We start from the raw sequence: 21,579 nt of genomic DNA on the forward strand, positions 1-21,579 counted from the left end.
TCCTGACCAGTGGCATAGAAAACTATGTATACTTTGCTTCAAACAGGCAATGTTTTGTTTAATTTGATTTGGCATTAAGCATCTTTTCTATGTAGACATACAGCAGCCTCTGAAAAAAGTGCAGAAAACATCTCTAAAAAAGATCCCAATAGATCTGGGACTGTGGTCAGCAGAGTACAGATAAATTCCCTACAGAATAATATGTAAGTAGTTACTATTACATAGGGGGTACACACTGTAGTATGCAGAGATCCCTTGTCACTTTAGGCTGTTTCTGTGATACCCCCACAAGTTGTGGGGGCACCTTCAGGAGACCCAGCCTGCCAGTGTGGCTGGGGATTGCACTGGCTGCACAAGCCAACCTCTTTTATGTCCACACCTCTACAACTCTCTGCTCTAGGACCTTATTTCTTACAGTCACCATGATCATTGGTTAGAGGCATTGCTGCCTTTTAATACACCAGACATCCCTTTCACTCAGAGATGCCTTATGCTTTAAGCATTTGCTGCGGAACCAGTAGAAAAAACTTAAGGCAAAACCACCTTCCCCACGGGAGCACTTCCTCAGTTCTTGTTGATGAAATATGTCAAGACTCTCTAAATTGACTTCTTAGGTTCACTGCACGGTTTCTCTTTCAATCAAATCTTTTGTCCTGTCTGTACCTTAGTTGTATATATTTTGTTACTCCTTCAGTGGTTGATTTATTGGTGGAGAGACCAGCTGTGCCTAATTTACATGAGCTGTGATATAGGAGGCCTGAAAAGGTCTGGTTTAACTTGGAAATACTGGAGATGTAAAATTGATTATTGCAGGTTGATTGATTTACCTGATTTCTGTTTACCTGGATCAGTAAAACCAGTTTCTCCCACGTGAAGCACTGACCAGTGCTTCAGTTTAGAAAGTATAATGCAAGTAAAGGCCATTTCAGGTTGTATCTCATTAATTTTCTTTGTCAGAATCTAAGGGACAAAGGCAAATATTTCCAAGCTTTCTGTTCCAATTATTGCGTGGTGAGCCTGCTCCACAACTATTGCTCTGCATCAAACACTACTTTGTGTGGCCTTGCTTGTATTCACTGAGCTCTTAGTTTTAGTTAAATGCTGCTGTATGTGCTAACAAAAGTGAAACAGCTGCATTGAATTGCTCTGAGTTGAGGTAGTTGGAAACAAGAAGCTATTTCCTTCATATATGCTGCTTCAGAGAAACTCCAAGGAAGACAAATTTCTCTGAGCTAAGATGCAGGATGCTCCACAGCCCAAAGAAACAGACTCTGATAGCTGAGCTGACCCTGGTAACTTAAAAGAGAAACTGCCTAGCCGTTGATAATAGGAAACATGTATGACTGTCAGCTCATCTTGTAACACGCATAAATTAAAAATATGATGGTAACCTACTTTTGGTTAGCTGCTTTAGGTACTCAAAGTTTCTCTTGTCTTTTTCCCCTGGGCTCTGATTCCTGCTCTTTAAGTTCACGGAAGTCAAGGCACAAAGGAATAGTAGAATGAACTTCTAAGGGTTTATATTATTTCTATGCATGTGTGTAAAGGTAGGCATAATTTCACTAAAAGAGAAGTCTGTCATTCCTTCTATATGAAAATGAGGAAAATAAATATGAAGCTGTCCTCGGTGATTTGATTTGCAACACTAACATGAAAGAAAAATCCCTGTTACTTTTATAACCTTTTAAATGCATATTTTGTGCAGGTAGAGTTCCATTTATTGTTATCTTGTGCTGTTGTTGCTGTTTTTACTAAGGAAAGTGCAAGTCAGAACCTTGTGCTACATAACAGGTAACTGGACAGAGACCCTGTCTCTTACCCTCAAATAAACCTTCTGTAATATTTTGCATTTTCATATAGGTAAATGTATCTTTCAGGAAAGAAATGGTGTCAGTGTATACTTTGGAAAGCTGTCATGACCTGGCATTTTGAACTGGGACCTCAGGGGAAAGAGGGTTGTTCCCATTTCCTTGAAAAATCAATCCACATCTCCCTGTGCATTAAGCCTCTAACTAAAGGAACTTGCACCCTCAGCACTTTCTGAAGACTTTCTGCTGAATCTCCAGAGAGGTCTGTTTGACCAACATGTTCTCCACTGTACAGAGCCTCAGGGCCATGCAGGGTCAGGATCCTTGTGCACCAGGGTGAAACCCTACTGGGCTGGCCAAGACTTGTTTGCCATGATCATTTTGAGAACTTTCTAGTCCTTTTAAAGCTCAAATTATGATTAAATTCCAAAGTTAAAGAAATGGCACTTTTTTTTTTTTGCTACATTTTATTCGTATTTTGGGGCTTGTTTTCTGTTTTATGCTTTTTTTAGAAAAACCAGTTTATACTAATATGCTTGCCATTTTGGTCATGGCTACCTACAGTAACAAGTACAACAGACTCTTTTCCTTTTAAATAGTTGGATTTGGCCATTTAAAATCTTGTTGTAACTTGTGCAGCACCCAGTGTGGTTCCATGTGGTATAATTCTGAAATTTTGATTTCAAAAAGTTTTAGGAAATTACATACTGGAAAAGCCTACATTAAAGAACAGTATCATAGTATTAGTATTATCACTCAAAACATGAACAAGGTTTACTTTTTCAATCTGAATTCACCCCCTTTGTTCAGAGTGTTTGTACATGCAATTGTATATTCTTGCATTTACTGGACTCTGGGCTCAGTCAATGCACAGGAAAATCAAAAAGTCCTTCATGAGTCTCAGGTATGTTATTTTGAGGTTACATCTTTAGGTTGAATCCTACATTTGGGTTGAATTTACAAGTTCCAGCACTAGTTCTGACACTCATTCCTAGCTGTTCCTGAATGAGACTTGTAAGGCATATCAGAGAGCAAATAAAAAATGCATGGGGCAATTTCAGTCCTAACATTTCCTCACAGGCAAGCTTTTGATTTCATTTTTAATGTAATGCTCTTTAAATGTAGAGACCGTGTGCATGTGTAATAGAAAAACACATCCTGTCAGATCGATGGAATACAGGGGCAAACGTGCCTCTATAAACCATGGCAAATGAAGATGTGTGACCTGACTATGAGTGCTCTCTTTTATGGCCATGATACCATATATTTAAAGTTACAGTACAGTGTGAATCCAGATCTCTTGAATTAGCCAGGATCATATTTCCTGGTTTCTAGTGATTACGATTTAGTAACATATGGTGTTGAAAGTAAATCAGATTATGTAGATCATTTAACCCAATACAGGTTAACTTAGAGGTGAAGTCCCTTATAAGTCCTGATTCTGATATTTTTATACTAATTCCTATAATGACAAAATTAATTGTTATTCCATTGAATGTAATCTTCTCTTCATTAACTTTGGTGTGCATTCATGCTTATATTCATAAATGAATAATGATTTTGTTAGCTCTTCCCTGACAGAATTTGACCTGATGATTTTGGAGACTGGAAACTCTCAGGTTACCATTTCTCCTGATGGCATGGGGCTACCCCACCAGTAACATTAGTTATAGTGTCTCTGGCACGTACTGAGCAGGAAGAGCAGCACTGCTGGGGAGTCTTTCTTGGCTCCCTCATGCAAAGTTGGCTATGCCTCTTCTAAGGGAACGCTGAGGCAAAGTCAGACCTGACAAGATTTCAGGGCTTAGCTGTTGAACTTAAAGCATACAAGATTTGATACTGCCCAAGGAAGACATACTTTTTTCAGTCCAATTTAACTGGTTCTCATACTGAAACCCAAATATTTGTATATTTTTGAGTTACTTTCTCTACCTTATTAGTTATTCCTAAAGTTATGATATTTGAAATGTCTTTTCTACATTTTCAAACTACATTTGCTTTTCAGGTTGGAAACCTCTAGGGTATAGTATGATTACGCTTTCAAGTTCTCTGCAGTAAAGAGTACTAAGGAATGAAAAAATAAAGTTCAGCTTCACAAACATTTACTGGTTATTTGGGATGTATCACAGCTTTATCTGGCTATTACCATTTTCAATTAAGTTCTTAATGGAGTATTTTTAAGGTCACCTACAAATATATAGTTGTAGTGGGTAAAGCTGACTATACTTTGGACAGAATCACCCTCCAACATTCACCCTCTCCAAGTAACTATAGGGGTACTACAGCTGGCAGGGAGCAGGAAGCTTGCCTTGGTCATAACCCGGGCTGAAAGTTCTTCATGAACTTTATGAACAAGTAGGGAATTGTGGTTACACATCTCTCATGTGGGCTGTTATATTTGACACCAAATTCTAAGAAACTAGAATGAAAATAATATTTTTATTGTTATGATCATAGTAGTGTATTAACTGCTGGAAATGGACCTGGAGAAGAGTCAACAAAGGATGTTTTCTATTTTGTTAGCTGGTTTTAATTTATCAGCTGCCAGTTTCAATGTATTTCTCTAACTAGTTGTTGGAAAAATATCTACCCCCTACCATTCAGATTCTGATGGAGGATATGTGAATATCCTTGTGCGTGTTCGTAACATTTCCAGGCAGATTCCAAATGTTTGTTTAAAAGCCAGAAAAATCCAGCCTTCAAAGTTCAGAAGAACTTTACTGCTCATACTGATGCGAAGAGATTTATCACGCCAGTATCTCTTAATACCTCGGGGAAATTAATGCCTCTTGAGTAATAGGATAAATGTTGAGCCTCAATGCCAAGGTGCCTGTGGGTTGCAACTGTTGGGTTTATGTTATAGTATGGTTCCAGGCAAAAAGGATTGTCTCTGCAAATGAGATAACTGTGAGTCATCAGCCCTGTTGCTGTCGCTGATGCTGGCTGGGGATATTCCTGCGGCAGTGGAATGACAGCCGCCAGCACAGCTCTGCTGGATGTCCTGCTACAGGCACACCAGGGCTGCAGGCTCTCTCACATGAGGCAGTGCTCATCATCACAGCAAGAGGTTTGCAACCCCATTCACTCACATTCCTGTAATCCTGCTGGTCCACGAGAGTACAGAAATCCTAACTTTGGATTTCGCTGAGTTTTGGAACGTACATTACTGAAAGTTCAACAGTCAAGCTCTAGTGTGCATCAATGCCTTTTTCTGACATAATAGGTGCATCCATGGCACTTCCAGGACAATCCTTAGAACAGAGACGTGAAAACTGAGCTTATATTTCCTGTCAGTTTAGAGGGCTGTAACAATAGAAATGCAAGATGACATGAAATTCTGTGTACAATTGAAAGAAGAAAACTCCTGTTGTTTGCAAATATTGGGACAATTTGTTTCCTCCTCACATGGAAATGCTCTAGCATTGTCATCCTGCACTTCATGGAAACCTGCAGCAATAAAGGCAAGCAGATGAAAATTTTAGATAAATCAGTGACTGACTTAGTACTCACTTCTGATGGCACCAGACACTGAGCCTGTGATTTATGAATGCATGATCGTTTTGATAGTTAAGTTTATGCTTTCAGTGAAACAATCTGATGGCCAGGAATCAGGTAATTTTTGTGGATTAATGTATTTTCAAAAAGGCTCTATATTACATTTACAGTGACAAAAACTGCTATTGTTGGAGGAACTTACAATTTTATTGCCAAGAAGAAGATGTGAGGTCAGATAAGGGCAGTCCTGGTGCAGCCAGCTTCCAGGAGGGATAGCTTTGTCAGGTCACCAAAGGACACTGGTTCTTCCTGGTCATGGTCCTGGCCCAGGCTCATGGTCTATTCTGTTTTCCCTCACACAGCATCTTCAGTTATGTCCCTTGTCACTGTTTTCACAAGATTCCTGGTTTTGCCTTGAAATCTATTTACTGGACAATCCTAAGCTCTTGCTTAAACTTCTTGTTATCAGGACAGTCTGTAGAACTTTCTCCACAATGATTTCTTTCCTTCTGACTTGAAAGAAATAGCTTCTTGGTTCCCTTCTCTAGGTGCCATGATGGAGATATCTCCTAGCACAGGTTTGCTGCTTCCTTATGGTAGTCAGTGTTTCTAACAAATTCATGGCACTTTTGGATGGGTATTTTGGGAAAACACACTGCTTTCAACTCTTTCAGTGCTCTCAAGTGAACAAAAATCAAATAGGTAATGTGGATGCTGTGCAGTTTATGTGTTAGCTGTATCTAACAAGTAGAAAAGAAAGAAATTGGCAGAAGAATAGAAAGCCTAGGGATTGTGGAAAAACATGTATATAAGAACTTCAGTTAAGTGTGACAGGCAGATAAATTCTTTGTCACTGTTAGGATCAAAATTTGATCTGTCCATTTATTATTATTATTATTAATATTATTATTATTATTTACCTCAGAAAGAGTATCTGTTCAGTGCCACCCTAGTTGTAACTGTACAAAAGACTTGACAGTTTGATCACAAAGTAGTGTTGAATGTTATTAACATGTTTATTAACCTGTTTTTGTAGTTTTATAATAGTTTTTTTTCTGCATGATGAACAGTAGCACCTCAGACTGAGTTTCTACAGTAACCAGCCTCATAGCATAGGGGGACAAAGTATTAAAGTCCTGAACTGATCAAGATTTGGATTTTAAATGCAATTGTAGGGGTTTTACCTGAAAATATTTCAGTGTTCATGCATGATTGTTTGGAAAACGTGGAAAGGTGGTACAGTTCTCAAGTGTCATGCCCTGATGCTAAATGAACATGACCTAAGACTTCTGATGAAACCAAGAAACAGTTATCAATTAGCATCAGTTTCAGGAAGCATTATTGTATTGAGACATCTCAGGGTGCCTTTATCAAAGAAAAACCTACAATAATTTAATAGCTCAGCCTGCTGTGCCAAATAAATGAGTCAAAGTGGGGGGGGGGGGGGGGGGGGGCGCGAGAAAAGAGAAGGAGTATGAGCCATAGTTTCACAATTGCACTAACCTGCAGGAAAGTGTTGATTTACTTCCAAAGTATTTCTGCTAGGAGAGTGATGGGAGATGTAAAGCTTGAGCTTGTCTGGGAAATTAAGGACACCTCGCTTTTTTTATTCCCCATTTACAAGCACTGATTTTCATTCAGTTCTCCAAAGGCCTTCAGACAAAGAAACCAAGTGAATGACGTGAATGTGTATTTTATGCATAGTGGAGCAGAAGTTAGCTGTTGGAAGGAGATGGTTGCTATAGGATTGTATTGCTCATATAAACTCAAGGGCAGATGGTTCACAGCCTGTGCTGGGCCTCTTCAGGGATGTGGAAACCAGGCTGGGCAGGAAGGGTTTAAGTTTTTTCTCCTGAAGTTTGAATTTCAAGTGGAAAATTTAAAATGCCTCCATTTTGATAGGCTTTTGCAGGGTTTGAGAGATGCTGCAGTTATGTTATTTTTGTCTTCCATATGGTAGGCTATGTGTCTTGGATGAACTGTTTCTTCCGTACACCATTGCTGACCATAAAGGACAACAGCTCCAGGAAGAAGGGTGACTACATAACATGAAAGACATGATCACAGCAGCTGGAACACAGAAGACACCCGTATTTAGTCCTGTTATCATCCAAGCTGGCCAGTTTATTCCAGGTATGTTTGTATGTAAGCTACAATCCTCTGAAAACATATAAAACTGCTCAGCTTAAAAGCCTGGAAATCAAATGAAAAAATTATTCTGGTGACCTTACTTCCTTGTATGACGAACATGATGGCATCTAAAACCAGTTTTAGTGTGCTGGAGCAGAGCCTGAAGCTGGCAGAAGAGTACAGCTTTGGCTTCAGTTGCTGAGATGCCAGAAGAGATTGTAAGTCCTTGAAATTCTTCCAAGAAGTCACTTTGTCCTGGATGAAAACTGGCATTTATCAGTGCAGATGATAGTGGTGTATTTTAGATGGCATCAATATTGATTTGTATACTGCACGAGCTTTTAAATATGATTTAAGATAAAGCTTAGCTTAACGTAAGACATTTCTCCACAAAGCATTGATTTAATGTTAATGTTTTATGTCTTGCTTTCTTTGCTATAGACTTTCCTTTGGTTCATGGAGACTTCCCAAGTATCCTTCTCAGCTCCCTCTTTCAGGCACTTGCAAAAGCCCAACAAACACTTGACACGTGAGTAAGTATTCAAAAGTTTAATTTATACTATCTGACAGGCAGCTTCAAAAGCAATTACTTAATGGTGGTCATTATTGCTTATCTCAAATTCATTATTACAGTTCTAGTTGCTTCGACTTGGCTTATTGTTTTCCCAAGCCTTATGGGAAAAAGAGCTAACTTGGTGAAGATGTAACAGAAAATTTTAAATAGGTGAGTTCGTTTACCATTCCAATAAGGCAATGTCTCGTACTTTGTCTTTTAAAATGCTGGGTATTGTAATTAGAGTCCTTACTAATCTAGAGAGAGAATTTCCTATTTGACTTCTATTTAAATAATAGCAATTCTTTCTAGGTGCAACAGCAGTGAGTGCCCATCCACTCTGTGTGTCTACTTGACCTTGCTTGGGCGTTTCAGAGTGTGAAGGCTGGGGAAGCCGAACGCTGTAGCTGCTGCTGATCTGTGTCTGAATCCTGACGATCAGATCTCTGGAGCAGCGCGGCTGTGTGGAAGCAGCAGCAGCCTTCGGGAGAGGAGTACAAAACATCTCCTGGGCAGGTTGAAGATGCCCTGACAGGAGAGGCGCTGGGAGAGGGGCAGGGTTTGTTTCAGCCGGCATCGCGGTGGCCCCTGCGGAGGCTGCGCGGGCGCGGTGCCCGCCCGTCCCGGGGCTGTGCCCGCCCGTCCCGGGGCTGCGGCACCGGGGCAGGGCCGGGGCTGCGGCGGGGCCGCCGGGCGGAGGCAGCGCCGGCAGCGGCGCACCGGGGCTCTGGGCGGTGTTAGTGAGCGGCGGCTTTTTCGGAGTGCTTTTCTCGCCGAGCCCGACCTGTTAAAGCGTATTTCTGCTTTGGCTCGGTTGGATTTCCCACCCCCTCTCCCGCTTGCGGTTTAAAAGTGCCGTTTCGCCGCTCAGCGGGACGCGTGCGTTCCGGCTTACTTTGGTTGCCTGCCAGGTAGCGCACATCTCTTACAGCATCCTCCTACCATCAAGCAAAAATTGTCTCCTCTCCCAAGGATTAATTATTCAACACGTTTAATGTGTTTCGGCTGACGGGGAAGGCGGCCACTCGGGTACATCCTGGTGCCGCAGCGCCTGTCCCCGCTTTGTCTCGCACCTGGTGTGTTTGCGCGGCTTGCCCGTCTTCCTCCCCCCGAGCCGCCGCCTCCCGCTGCTCCCGCCGCGCCCCGCTGCTCCCGCCGCGCCCCGCTGCTGCCGCGGGGCCGGGGGAGGCGAGGGGCGCCCCGGGACGCGGCCGGGCCCCGCACCTTGCCCGCGGGGATGCGCGGGGCGGGGCCGGCGCTGCGCCCTCGGCGGGGGCTCCGCGGGCGGGGCGGGGCGGGCGCTGCCCGCCGGGCGGGGCGGCCCGGGCACAGCGGCCCGGCGGCCGCGGAGGAGGGGCCGGGGGCTGGCCGGAGCCGGGCGGTGCCGCCGCCCGGGCAGCGCGGGGGGCTCGGCGGCGGAGCGGGGGCTTGCCTCTTGACTTCGCTTCTCCCCGCAGAGCCCTAGAGGCGCCGGCACCGCGGAGGGGACGAGGCGCTTTTTTCCCGGCCGGTGGCGGCGGGGCGGCTCCGGACCCAGGAGGAGCGAGGGAAGGAGCGGCGGAGGAGCATCCCGGCGCGGGCCGTCCCGTCCCTGCCCGGCTCCGTGCGCCCCATCGCGGCCCGCTGCCGCCGGCCCGGGCCATGGACTGAGAGCCCGCGGAGCGTCCGGCAGCCCGGGCGGCGCTGCCCGGAGCGCCCAGGCGGGGCCGAGCGGCGCGGGGAAGATGCGCTCGGCGGCGCGGACAGCCGCGCTCCTGCTGCTCTGCGGGGGTAAGTACCGCCGAGCCCGGCCCCCGGGAACTTTGCGGAGCTCAGGTGCCACCAGCGGCTCGATCCGGCTCCGAAAATCCTGCCGTGAATACGGACAAGATATAAATAATACTGATAGGTTTTCTTCGTTTTTCTAAAGCTAAGTTGGAACAGATGTGAGTTTGCTTTTCTCTGAATTTATGATGTGAAAGGGAAAATATTAAAGTACATTATCATTTTAAGTTTTGAAAACATGATTTCTTCTCTGTTATCCCACTCCTAGTGCTTTTTGTATCGTCAGGTAAAATGCGTTTTGGATTGCTAAATGAAAATGACCAGAATATGCATGGTGATTGGATTGTAACTTAGATGATGCTATCCACAGATGTCAAGTTTCTAAAGCAAACAGAAAATCCATTATATCTCTTTTTCTTCCATATGGCTTTGTTTGCTGATGGATTTCTGACGTTTACATGAATAAATCAGAGTTTTATGCTAGAGAATGTGGTACAACCTTGCATACCAAAAATGCATTTATGAAAAAAGTAAAGCCAAAACCAGCACAGTAGTTCCCTAGTTGGTCTAACAGTGAGTAGAATGCAGTATTAATTCTGTTCTTGTGATTCTCCATAAGTGTGTGACTTGTTCCTTTTTATTAATTCAGATTAACTGTATTAATTTGCACCATTTTAAACTACTTTCTGTACTTCCAGAGATTACAAAGCTCCTATTTAATGTTTTCTTTTTTTTTTTTCCTTTAGTATTCTGTAAGTTACAGTTGCCCTTATTTTTTCTCTTCATAATACATTATTGTTAAGGCCTCATCTTTGTAAAATCTTGCTGGTAGTGAAATCAAGGATATAAGGAGATAAAATGTGAAGGATATACTGCATCTAAACACATACATCTAGTTAAAAAAATAAAGTGGGTTGTATCCCAAGACATTTCACTGTCAAGAAGAATTAGCCATACTTGTATTGCTAATGGATGATCTATCATGCCTACTTTGCTTTTATCTTTGGCAAATCCATTTTCTTTAATGTTTTTGGCAGAATTAGGAGAAATGTAATTTATGTAAGTTCTTCAGCTTGAGGGGTATGTTTTCATTAGCCAAAATGATTCACATGCATTTGCTTGAAGATGATTTTCAGTGATTTCTGTTTAAGCTGGACAGATGACCTGACTTTGATTCATGCTGTGATACCCCAGATTATTGCACATCCTGAACTAGCTGGTGTTAGGAATTACGGAGCTACTTTCCCAAATGGCTTTTTTTTTTTTTTTTTTTTTTTTTTTCCCCCCCGAAGCATTTCCCTTTCAGATGGACCACGATTTGATTTTACTTTTAGTTGTACAACTTTACATGAATCTCATTCTGAAACTCTCAAATGGGAAAGGTGTTCTCTCCACTCAGGATAGATATCTAAACCTTTATAAATATCAGACCTCAGCAGTTAGAAATACTTTCAAAGACTTTTTATTATTAAGTGTAGCCATAAATTGTTAAGTTTTGGATCTGCCCATAGTTTGGAGGAATATTATAAGAGCTAATTTATTTGAGTAGAGTAGAGTAGCTGCCAAGTAGATTGTTTTTGTATACTGCTTGCTTATACTTAAAATTGCAAATATTTTGCTTATGTTCTCAGCTTTGACTACTGAGGCTTAATACTTGGTTCCCCTTAGTTTCTACTAAAACTATGAGGAAGAAAAGTTGTATGCATTTATGCTCACACTTCATAGTTATTTCAGGAAGTCCGGTTGCTAGCAATGTTCCATGGGTGTCTGTTGGTAGAGAAGCACTGTTTCACATTGATTAGATGTGTGACACTAAGTACCTTTTATGCAGTAGGAGCTGAGTTTATGAAAGGGGTGAGATGAAGCATTATGTCTTGGAGGTACAAGCAAAACCCTTGCATGCACAGAGTTCCAGTTTAGAAACAGAGCTGTTTTAGGAGTGATGATGCATTCCCCTCATGGGGAACGCAGTGAAACTTCAGTGGGCTCCATCCTAGGGGAAAGCCAGGGATTCTTCACTGGTTACTGTCATGCTCTTGCCAGGTGTTGTGAAGGAATCGCTTTGAGCTGGGCAACACCTCGTCATAGAGGATTCCCAGCCCAAGTTTACCTGCAGGGATACCCTTGCACGCAGTTGCTATTGGTACATCTTTGGATTATCTAACTGTGAGGTTTTGGAAAGCTCAAGACTGCTGTAGTTCATAAAACATGTGCTCACAACAAACCCAAAGGCGTTTTGCTGAGTGAGCTGGTGTAATCTGGTGAGCATGCTGTTAGTTGAAAGGATTAGATTTGGTTATTTTGTATTGGTGGGTTTCAAAAAGCACACTGGACCATTTGTTCTGGAGCAGAAAGGCGCAGCCTTGGCGCTTTTGCACCACAGGCAACGTGTGAGTCTCCTGCAGGCACTGCTCTTAACGTGCAGTAGCCTAGAAATAGCAAAAATAAAAGGAGCATTTCGTCCCAAATTAAGATTTCTGTCTCTTTTACCAGTTAAAAGAAATGCAGGGTTTTATTATAGAGCATGCACATCTTTTTCAAAAGTTTTACATCTTGTGCGTTGTAGGACTTCAGGGTGTTTACTTGCATATCATACTGCCTGGCTGTTTGGTGCTGGAATTTTGATTTTGAAAGCTCACTGATATCAGAGGAAGACCTTGTTCAGTTAGGTGTAGAAAAGACTGCCTGTGGGAAAGACTTGGTAGGATTGTCTTGTCTGAAAGGTAATTTTTGTTATTAAAGGGAATACTTTTAACGAGGTAATTTCTTTTCAGTGAATAAAACACAGTTTGTAAGCATTATGCTATGCACATTTTGTAAAATTGGAAGGGAAACTTGCTCATGGAAATGATGGGGATCCTCCTTCAATGATGTGCTCTTGAATGCAGATTATTCAAACTTTTTTTCTATTTTATTGACTGTGATATAAAACTACTGATGAATGTGCTAGTTCTCATACTCATTTATGGACTGTTTGGGATCGATTCTTACAGTGCATTTCCCTGCTGCTAGGAGTGCTGCTGCTGTTTTGACTGGTTACAATTTACAGCAAGTCCAGGCTCAACTCATGCATCCAGATCAAGGATAGACAAACTTCAGAAACCAACTGCAAATATTGACATTCTTCTCCTCCATGTGTGGATATTTCAAATAATATTTGTATTTCATGATAGAAAATGGGTACTTTCTCTAGGAAAAGAATACCTATGTGATTGTGCCAAATGAAAGATTTCCTGTGTGCAATACCTTTAGATCAAACCAGTGCTGGTCAGATCAAATGGTGGAGCACAGACCATTGACTTGAGTCAGGAACTCACAACACTTCATAAAACTTAATTTGTATGCCTACTCTTTTTTTTTTTTTTTTAAACAGTTGTCTGGTTAGATAGTATATTATCAGGATTTTTCAATGTAAAGTAAAAATTCTTCTGTTTTGTTATAACCCTGATTGTGGGCAAAGGGAATCTGTGGAGGAGCATGAGAAGAACTTCATTAGGTCTTAGGTGTCTTAATCAGAAAGAATCAAAGAGTTATGTGGTAATTTCAAACCTTTTTGATAGGAAAAAGAGTATTAATCATGATGCTTTGGTTCCTTCCTACTTTGTTGTTTTTTTCTGCCCAGAGGTTCATCATCTTACCTTCTGACCCTTCCCCAGGTGGCACTTGTCCTCTCTCTGTCACCTGCTGCTGCCTCATTGGACCGTGAAACTGCTGCTTCACTTGCTCGGCACTCACCGGGGTTCATCCCAGCACTCCTGCCAGGGAGGAGCCTGGGCCCTCTGTGGCCCTCCAGGCTTCATGTCTCACCTCATTTTGCTCCCACTGTCAGCTCCTTCACCTTCCAGTTTCTTCACAGATGAAATTGTGCAGTGAAGTTCACCTCCTGCAGCATTTTCCCTTTCATAGGAAGTAATTTACTGTGTTGGGTGGTTTTTTTTTTTTTAATTCATGTTAATTGGATCCATATTTGTGTAATATTTAGTTCCCTTCTCATTGTTCTGTGCTGCCTTCTCAAGGTGTCAGTCAGGACAATATGTGCTACTGGCTTGATTATTTCTGCCAGTCAGATAGTTGGAGTCATGGTCTTCGGCTTCATTCAAGGGTTTTGTTACTATCATGGAGACAGTATAAAGGAAATGAATATGAAGATAACAAAAAACCAGCATTTTAATGCTTAAAACTCATTTGTTAGTCTTTGATTAACAGACAAGATTTCTCATAGCATTAACATCAGCAGTCATTCTGTATTACACTTTGGGTTCAGCACTTGAATGCAAAGATGCATATTCAGTAGCATGCCCACCATCAGTTTTTCATCTGCATGTCATGTCACAGTCCCTTACATTTTTGGGTTTTTTACTGAAATGACAGACATGGCTGGTGAAAACACCTGTATTTTGTTAATTTTCATTTCTTCCCTTTCCCCCAGTTTGGCCCCTGGCAGGAGGGAAAAGATTTGTTCACTTGTTGCTGTACTTTCATGCTTGGCTTGGCACTGCTGGTCCCGCTCCTCCAGGCTGCTTTCTCTCCTGTAGAGCAGCCTAGCAAACACAAATATGCCATGGGTTGGAAGAAATCCATACTATAGAAGCTTGGTGTTTTCTGGAGAGCCTTGTTGTGTAAAGGTCATTCAGAGCCTGTCTGCGGTCAGGAGAGGGTTTGCTTTGTTCAGGCATTGGCATCCTTCTGCTTTCCGGCTGAGCCGTAAGTGGTGCCAGCTGGTGATGGACCACAATTATCTCTTGGTTTTGAAATGTAGAAAATTGCCTGGCAGTGCTTATTGAGTGTGAGTATTTGTATCAGGAACATTGCAAAACTTACCTGAACAGAGGTGGCAGTTCCCTATGGGAGCGAGGAGGATGTTAAGAGCATCTTCTTCCAGGATTGAGGCACGTTCATGCTGCAGTCTGTTCTTAGTTCTTACTTTCTACTTCAGTTTCGTTTGGCAGAAGCAAAGCTTAAAAATTCACCAAAATGTTCTTAGGAAACTTTGGAATTGTTTATTCTCCAGATGATTTTGGTTTTTTAAACTGTTTTATGTTTTGGAAAGCAAGCAACTGAAGCATTGCAAGGATAAATACAGCAATTACTGTGGGAGAAGGACAGATTTGAGGTTTGCATATTAGTTTGGTTAGATCAGGATTCAAATTCAGTTGACAGCTGTGCTACACATTTGCTTGTTGTCTCACACTCTCTCTCTTTTCTGTGAAGTACCACCATCATTGACTTTACCCTTAGAATACCATGTGTATTGTTGATTAACTAACACAGTTCCAACTGGGCTATACTGGAGCTGATGCAAAGTTGGGAAAACACAATGGGAAACCTTACAGAATCTCTAGAGCAATAATGCATCAATAAAAAAACATCAGAGAAACTGTAGAATCAAATCTATTAAAAGGCTTTATTTTTACAATGTGTTTTTTTTTCTTTTACCGGGGAGATATAATAAGATATTTCACAATGTTTTGGCAAAGTCATTGTGAGCTTTTTGACAAGCTTTCATGTAGATATGTTATTAGTTAATAAAGTTATTAAGAAAGTTTTTGTTAACAAAATAGTAAGTCAGATGAGGTGTGAATAACCAGATGGATTTTGCTCCTTTGGGAGCTCAGGATTTTTAAAAAGTTTGTCTGAAGAGATCTCTTTTTTCTCCACATAAGGAGAACACAAAACTGGTTTTCTTAAAGATTGCTTCATAAAAATGGCTAAATAGTTTCAGATTTCTGGATCTTGAAATGAGACCATAAACATACTAGGAGCATTTTAACCTAAGAGATGCTCTGTAAATCTGCTGAAACGAAGATGATCATCAGCGCTTTAGAGCCTAAGGGAAAATTACAGTGATCACAGTCAAAAAAGGGAATTGGAAACTTTGCTTGGGTAATAGTGCCAGAAATGTTGTTTGACTGAATTAGTTTAGAAATTTGGCTGATTGTAAATCAGGTGATTGTAAAAAGAAAATGGATATATTACTCCTAATGGCTGTCTAATGGCTTTTCAGTGTATGCATTTAGAAAACTAATTAAACAATATATTTAACTGATATAACAAAGTTGCTTGTGTTGCTGTAATGGGTGGTTGGGTTTTGGGGTTTTTTTTGGTTTTTTTTTTAGTGTCCATTATGACTCTTTCTAAGTGAGACAAGTTTCAATCTCAGATAATAAAATTAAATCTAGCTTTTTCTCCTAATTCAGAGGCACCAAGTTTTTTATATGGACAATTCCATTATCTGTTCTTTTCACTTGTGAAATGGAAAGACTCATATTGACATGAGTAGACCAGAATTTCATATATCTCTGAAGCCCCTTAAAGGCTATTTTTGCCACTGAATTAGAGCAGACATCCTGTGGTCTTGTCAGTGCCATTCTGAAGGTGTCTTGGCAATGAGACTTAAATGTCCCAGTGACTTAAAGACACAAGTAATGGTTTCTCTGGGTTTGGGAAGAGTAGAAGCATTATTGTGGGTAGTTCTTTATCATTCCTACATAAAGAGCTGATACTTTCAGTTTGGCCCCTAACAAGGATGATATGGAGCGGCTTCCTTTGACTCCCTTGAGAGGTGATATTTCTACACTGGTTGGCTTCTGCAGATTTTTTGTCTTTGTTGATGAGGTGCCCTTCCATGCCCTATTGTCTTAAAGTAGACGCTGAAAAGTGTTTCTGTGCACAGAGAAGTAAGGCTGTAAAAATTACAATGGTTCACAAGATGTTGAGAAATAATTTGGTTCTCTGGGTTCTCTTTCCACCCCCTGCCACTGTGTTGCTTAAAACTTACCTCTCAAAAGTAGCTCTGTGTGTTACTGCTCTGCGTTTGGGAGGAAAGGTACTGACTGCCAGTTCTCTGCTGCTTGGTCAAGAAGGGGAGTAATAATTGGGATTAATGCTAATAAAATGTAACATAAAGCTATTGTTTACTGAAATTTAGCCCATAACAGTCTATGCCTTTAAAAAGCTGATTAAAAAAAAATAATTAATTATGTCTATTTCCATGGGTCTACCCAGAGATTAACCATAGAATGATTAATACATATGTTTATGGCAGTCAGTTATCTCAGAAGACCAGAGGGTTTGAAATGTATATGTACTCTAGGGCAGCAATCAGCTTTCTTTTACACAGCATAAAAACAGAAACTAGGAAATTATAGGAACGCATTTATATTGCCAGATTGTGGTGTGCAAGACTGTGAGTCAAAAGTGTGCTGTTCATGAAATCTGAATAACAGCGAGGGAAAAGGAAAGAATCCAAAGAATTCTCATCAAGAAAAGGCTTGAAGTTTCTATTTTAATAGGAAAAGAAGTTTATTTTCCAGAGGAAAAAACCACAAAAATTAAAATTGTGAGTATTGGAAGAGAGTGGATTTGGGTAGAGAGCATTGGCTGCCATGTGAAATTGCACTGTGATGACTGGGAAGTTCTGACAGGACCTTTTGGAGAAAGTGTCCAACACTGATTATTAACAAAACAGAGTGCTGCTTTGGCACCTGCAGTGACAAGTCATAATTTTGTAAAACACTTGAGTGGAGCCTTCTCACATCTCTGAAGTACTTAGGCATATGCTTAGTTTTATCCCCTGTCAGCAAAGCATTTTAGACTGGGTCTGATGCATCAAAGCCCTGTAAAGAATTGCACAGTCCCCAAAGTTCAAACTCTCTGGCAGTACATTCAGGTGCCAGATTTCTCTTTGCTCCCATTTAATCTCAAGTTCCCCTTTCTTGGTGTGTGCTGTCTAACCATTGAAATGGCTCTGAGGTGCAGGATTCCCTGTTTGAGACCAACACACCAATAGGCAAAATAACATCTCAAATTCTTTTGCTGTGTGGAGAATACAAAGATCCATCTAGATTGAAAACTGCTGCATGTGTTATTACTCAGGTATGTAGGTGAGGTTGGCTTGCACAGAACTCTCTATTGCCTTGGTTTACAATATCAGAGCTAGTTTGTTTAGAACTGGTTTGGATGTCTTTGCCCTCCCTTGTCACCTGAGGTTTGGGTATGATGTTCCTGACCACTTGGTCAGTGACAAGGGTAAGATACACATCCGAGATACTGTTCACTGACAGCATGAACTAAGTTCTGTGTGTGTATATATAGCAAGAGCAACTCTTTAGACTGGATTGCTTTAATGAGTAGCCTTAATTGTCTTAACTTTCTTCAGTTAGACGAGGGGAGATGCCCTTAAGCCTTTCTGCAGGTCTGTTGTTTCCCTGGGCTGTACATTTTTGGCAATGGTTTCTGGTGCTGCCTTGACTTGCTTCTGCTACATTTGAGCTGTGAGTTACGTACTGGGTGCCCCATTTGTATTTTGACAGTCACAGTGACTTTGGAGAGAAATACAGAAACAAATATTAAAAAATTGATGATTGTGTTACTGCTTTTCAGCAATCCTGTGTAGAGCTTTCTCTAGCTGAGCTGGTGGAGCCAATGAAGTAAAAAGGACTGAGGAAGATGATTTGTGTAAAATGGCTCATCCCAATTGCTATTATGAAACAAAAAAAGCAATGGGAGTGTTTAGATTTTGGGTTTGAACATACACATTTTAAAGTAATGAAGGGGAAACAATATGGCTGTAATATAAATTTTATGGCACATTTCAATTCAGCATTGCCGACATGCTCTAGATGAGAAGGCGTTTTAAAGAATTTTATTGCTTTGGTAAACTTTTGCCTTTGTGAAGATTAGAAAAGTTGTCTAAAATTGCTTTGCTGAGGGCTTTCTGGCTAGTGAGAGAGAGTTCATAACATACATTTTCCAGAATTTTTTTATTTTAAGAAGGAGACAAAAGCCTTTAAAACTTAGTTTCTGTAGATTTAACAACAAACAGGATCATCTTAAGAGACTGCAATAGAACACCCTTAAAAGCTCTGTGAAAACCAGAAACATTCATGAAATTGTTTTTTCTTACTTAGGCATTGAACTGAGCCTGTTGTTGGAAAAAGGGTTTTTAAAACTATTTATTTTCTTACATTCTAGTATAATAAAATTTGAAGTGAAGGTTGGACCAAAGGTTTTAGGGCAGTAAATGTCTAAAGAAAGTAAGCAATAATAGAAAGCCCAAGGTTTTACTTAGCCTTTGATGCTGCCCCTTCACCTTTTTTTTTTCCAATCTAACTGCTGTAGACTTTTAAAATTTGTTTTTATATTATTTTTTTCAATAATTTCTTAAATCCTTATTTTCTCCTTCTTTTTCTGGCATCATGCAGTTGGGTGTAAAATTTTTAGTTTATTGGAAAAATTTGTCCTCTATCTCTGGACAGACAATTTTGGCATCATGGGAGAACCATCCTTAATACCTGATAATCAGAAAGCAAAGGGGATGAATCTGTACAAGTGTCTATTCTGGCCTTTCAGAATGTGTTTGTCCACAACACAACTTCCAAGAGACAATAAAAGAATGTGCATTATTTAAATATTTGGGTCAGTCATCAAAAACTCAGTTTAGATTGAATATAGCAGTTATATTTGTCAGTGTAATAAGACTGGTAGCAAGGACTTTTACTTATTTTAGGTTCTGTTGATAAAGAGTCTTTATGACAAAAGATTTTGTTTTCCTTTCCCTGGTAAGCCCAGGTAATATTATGTAAGGTAATGTTAGAATTACTATATAGTCATATCTGACACACAGTAGTTTATTTCCTGATGATTCCTGGCACTATCCAGTTTCGAATGGTGCATTTTGGTCTTCATACTTCTTGAAATGCAAAGGATAATAACAAGAAATTTAGGAAATTCTGTTTTTGAAGAAGAATATAAATGAGTGGCATTATTTATTCACAAAGACAGGGTTCAATTTTTTCAGTTTAAGCAGAGGTATTACAAAGGTGGATGTAATGGTGGAAACTAACACTTGGTGTATAGCAGGTGGTAAAAGGGAAACATTTTGCTAGCAGGGACCTACAAGGTTCCGTTGTTTGTAGTCATTTTGAGGTTTCTGTTAATTGGGAGTATCTTAAGAACAGGGACAGCAGTGTATTCATGTTGGTTATATATAATCAATCCTTGGATGAGTAGATGACCTCTCTTGGAAACTTTTGCCTTCACATTCTTATGGTTTTGTACTTGGGGTGTTAAAAACAGGACAAATGCAGCTTTTGTATGTTTTCTGAAGCTAATGTCTGGTGTTTGGTCAATCAGGGCTCCTTATGAGATCATGATAACTTAGTCTGCAGTTAATGCAGCTTGAGAGTTAATATCAAAATACTTACATTGTTAATCATCAACAGCTGAATAGACAGGAGTTAGATGCTTTTGATGTCAAGACGAGATTCTGGAGTTTCTGGTTTTCAGAATATCCCCAGGGATGTATTTGATATATGGTGGTCTTTGTCTTCTCAAAAATCAATTTCTAATTCCATGCTCAGCAGTCTCAAATCCCAGGCAGTGAGTTGGGGACCTCACACTGGCACTGAGAATTTTCAATTAAGGTCTTGAAAAAGTCTGTGTACATATGGCCTAACCTTGTCACCCAGAAGAGTAGAGAGTGCTGTTTTCTTCAGATAAAAAATGAAATGCATTGGAGTGATGATGTTTGTTGAAGTAGACACAGGGTTTGAGGATCCATTTTCTTAAGAGTTGAACTGGATTTATGATTTGGTAGGCAGTTTTTGTTAAATGAGAATTTAATGATAGCAGAGAGACCATGAAAAAAAATTAGCACTGGGATTGTAACTCTACTGTCAATATTTTCCACCCTGAATCCTAAATTGCCAGGACCATTTATCTGTCTTTGACATCAACTACTGAGTCCTCTCCCTTTTTTCAATGCAATGCTGTGTTAGATTTTGATCTTTGTAGAACTGCAGCAGCTTGTATTTTTCTACTGTTGGTTCTGTTTCACAGCTAGCGTCTTCCGTTCATTACAGTTTCTCATTTTCAATTTAAATGTTTATGTTTAAATGTGCTTAATGTAAAATGGGGTTTGGGACATGAGCTACTTAACTACTGTTGGTTGGCAGCACTGGTCTCGTGGAAGGAGCTGGTGATAAGGGGTTTTACAAAACTCCAGGGGAATATGGTGCAATCCTGTAGTGTTATCCTATTTTCCATTCTTAAAAGATTTTTGTTTACCCTATACTTGCCAGCGTGACATTATCCCACTCTGAATGCAAGAAAGAGGAAATCACTATGAAGAGAAAAACTATTGTTCCTCCTCTCCAAGGACTAAACTCAATCCTAGCTAGTCTTGATTTAAAGCAGAATTGTTACCTTGTCACCTTTTCTGGCATTTGGACAGAAACCTACAAATGTGTGGAGCTGCCATTGAAAATGAAATTGCACTGGGTGCGTGATTACCTTTCCAAATGTCCTGATAGAGAGTGCAGACAATGTCACAGCATCTGTGATTGTTTAGACATGTGATTTTTGTCTGGGAGGAATGTTTTATTTGGATTTTTTTCCACATTTAACTTTTGAATAGCTTGTGAGTCCAATCTGTCTTGCAATAGAATGAAAACATTGAGCCTTTGCTCTTTCTGCATTTGTTAAAAAGATAGGAGGGAATGTTATCAAGGCAGAGGTGATTCAGAGAAACTGCAAAACCTCATTTTTCCCTTTTCACACCAGACACCTCTTTCTGACATCTTTAATTACGACTGCCCTTGGATTCTGCCAGATAATGGATGTAGATATACCCTGGATCAGGGAGTATATTGCCAAAATGGTCACAACACTGAAGCCTTTTGTGCAAAGGCTTGCCTGTACCTTTTTTTGTTAAATGTCCATATGGATTTAGGGTTGACCAGAGTTCCAAAATATAACTGTGTTTAGAAAGAATGAGCCTTAAAAAATTGTCAATGAGATAACAAATTAAGATAATAAAAAACCACAATG

At 40.5% G+C, this 21,579-nt stretch overlaps 1 protein-coding gene and 1 long non-coding RNA gene across 4 annotated transcripts in view; both read left to right on the plus strand.

The window, feature by feature from the left end:
- LOC116999549 overlaps positions 1-9,606 on the plus strand; it is a 46,631-nt gene extending 37,025 nt beyond the window's left edge. The window contains exons 3-6 of one of the 2 annotated variants that reach the window (XR_004418580.1): positions 7,264-7,436; positions 7,875-7,966; positions 8,067-8,545; positions 9,444-9,606. This is a non-coding gene — a long non-coding RNA (uncharacterized LOC116999549). The remainder of the gene's footprint in view (positions 1-7,263; positions 7,437-7,874; positions 7,967-8,066; positions 8,546-9,443) is intronic. The other variant, XR_004418579.1, reaches the window with a different exon arrangement.
- Positions 9,607-9,683: 77 nt separating this feature from the next.
- Positions 9,684-21,579, plus strand: part of RET (ret proto-oncogene) — a 73,542-nt gene continuing 61,646 nt past the window's right edge. For both annotated transcript variants that reach the window (XM_033066415.1, XM_033066417.1), the window contains exon 1: positions 9,684-9,756. In XM_033066415.1, coding sequence (XP_032922306.1) covers positions 9,711-9,756 — 46 coding nt within the window. In that variant the 5' untranslated portion in view covers positions 9,684-9,710. The remainder of the gene's footprint in view (positions 9,757-21,579) is intronic.

Source organism: Catharus ustulatus, chromosome 8 (genome assembly GCF_009819885.2).
Source record: "Catharus ustulatus isolate bCatUst1 chromosome 8, bCatUst1.pri.v2, whole genome shotgun sequence".
Lineage (NCBI taxonomy): Eukaryota > Metazoa > Chordata > Aves > Passeriformes > Turdidae > Catharus > Catharus ustulatus.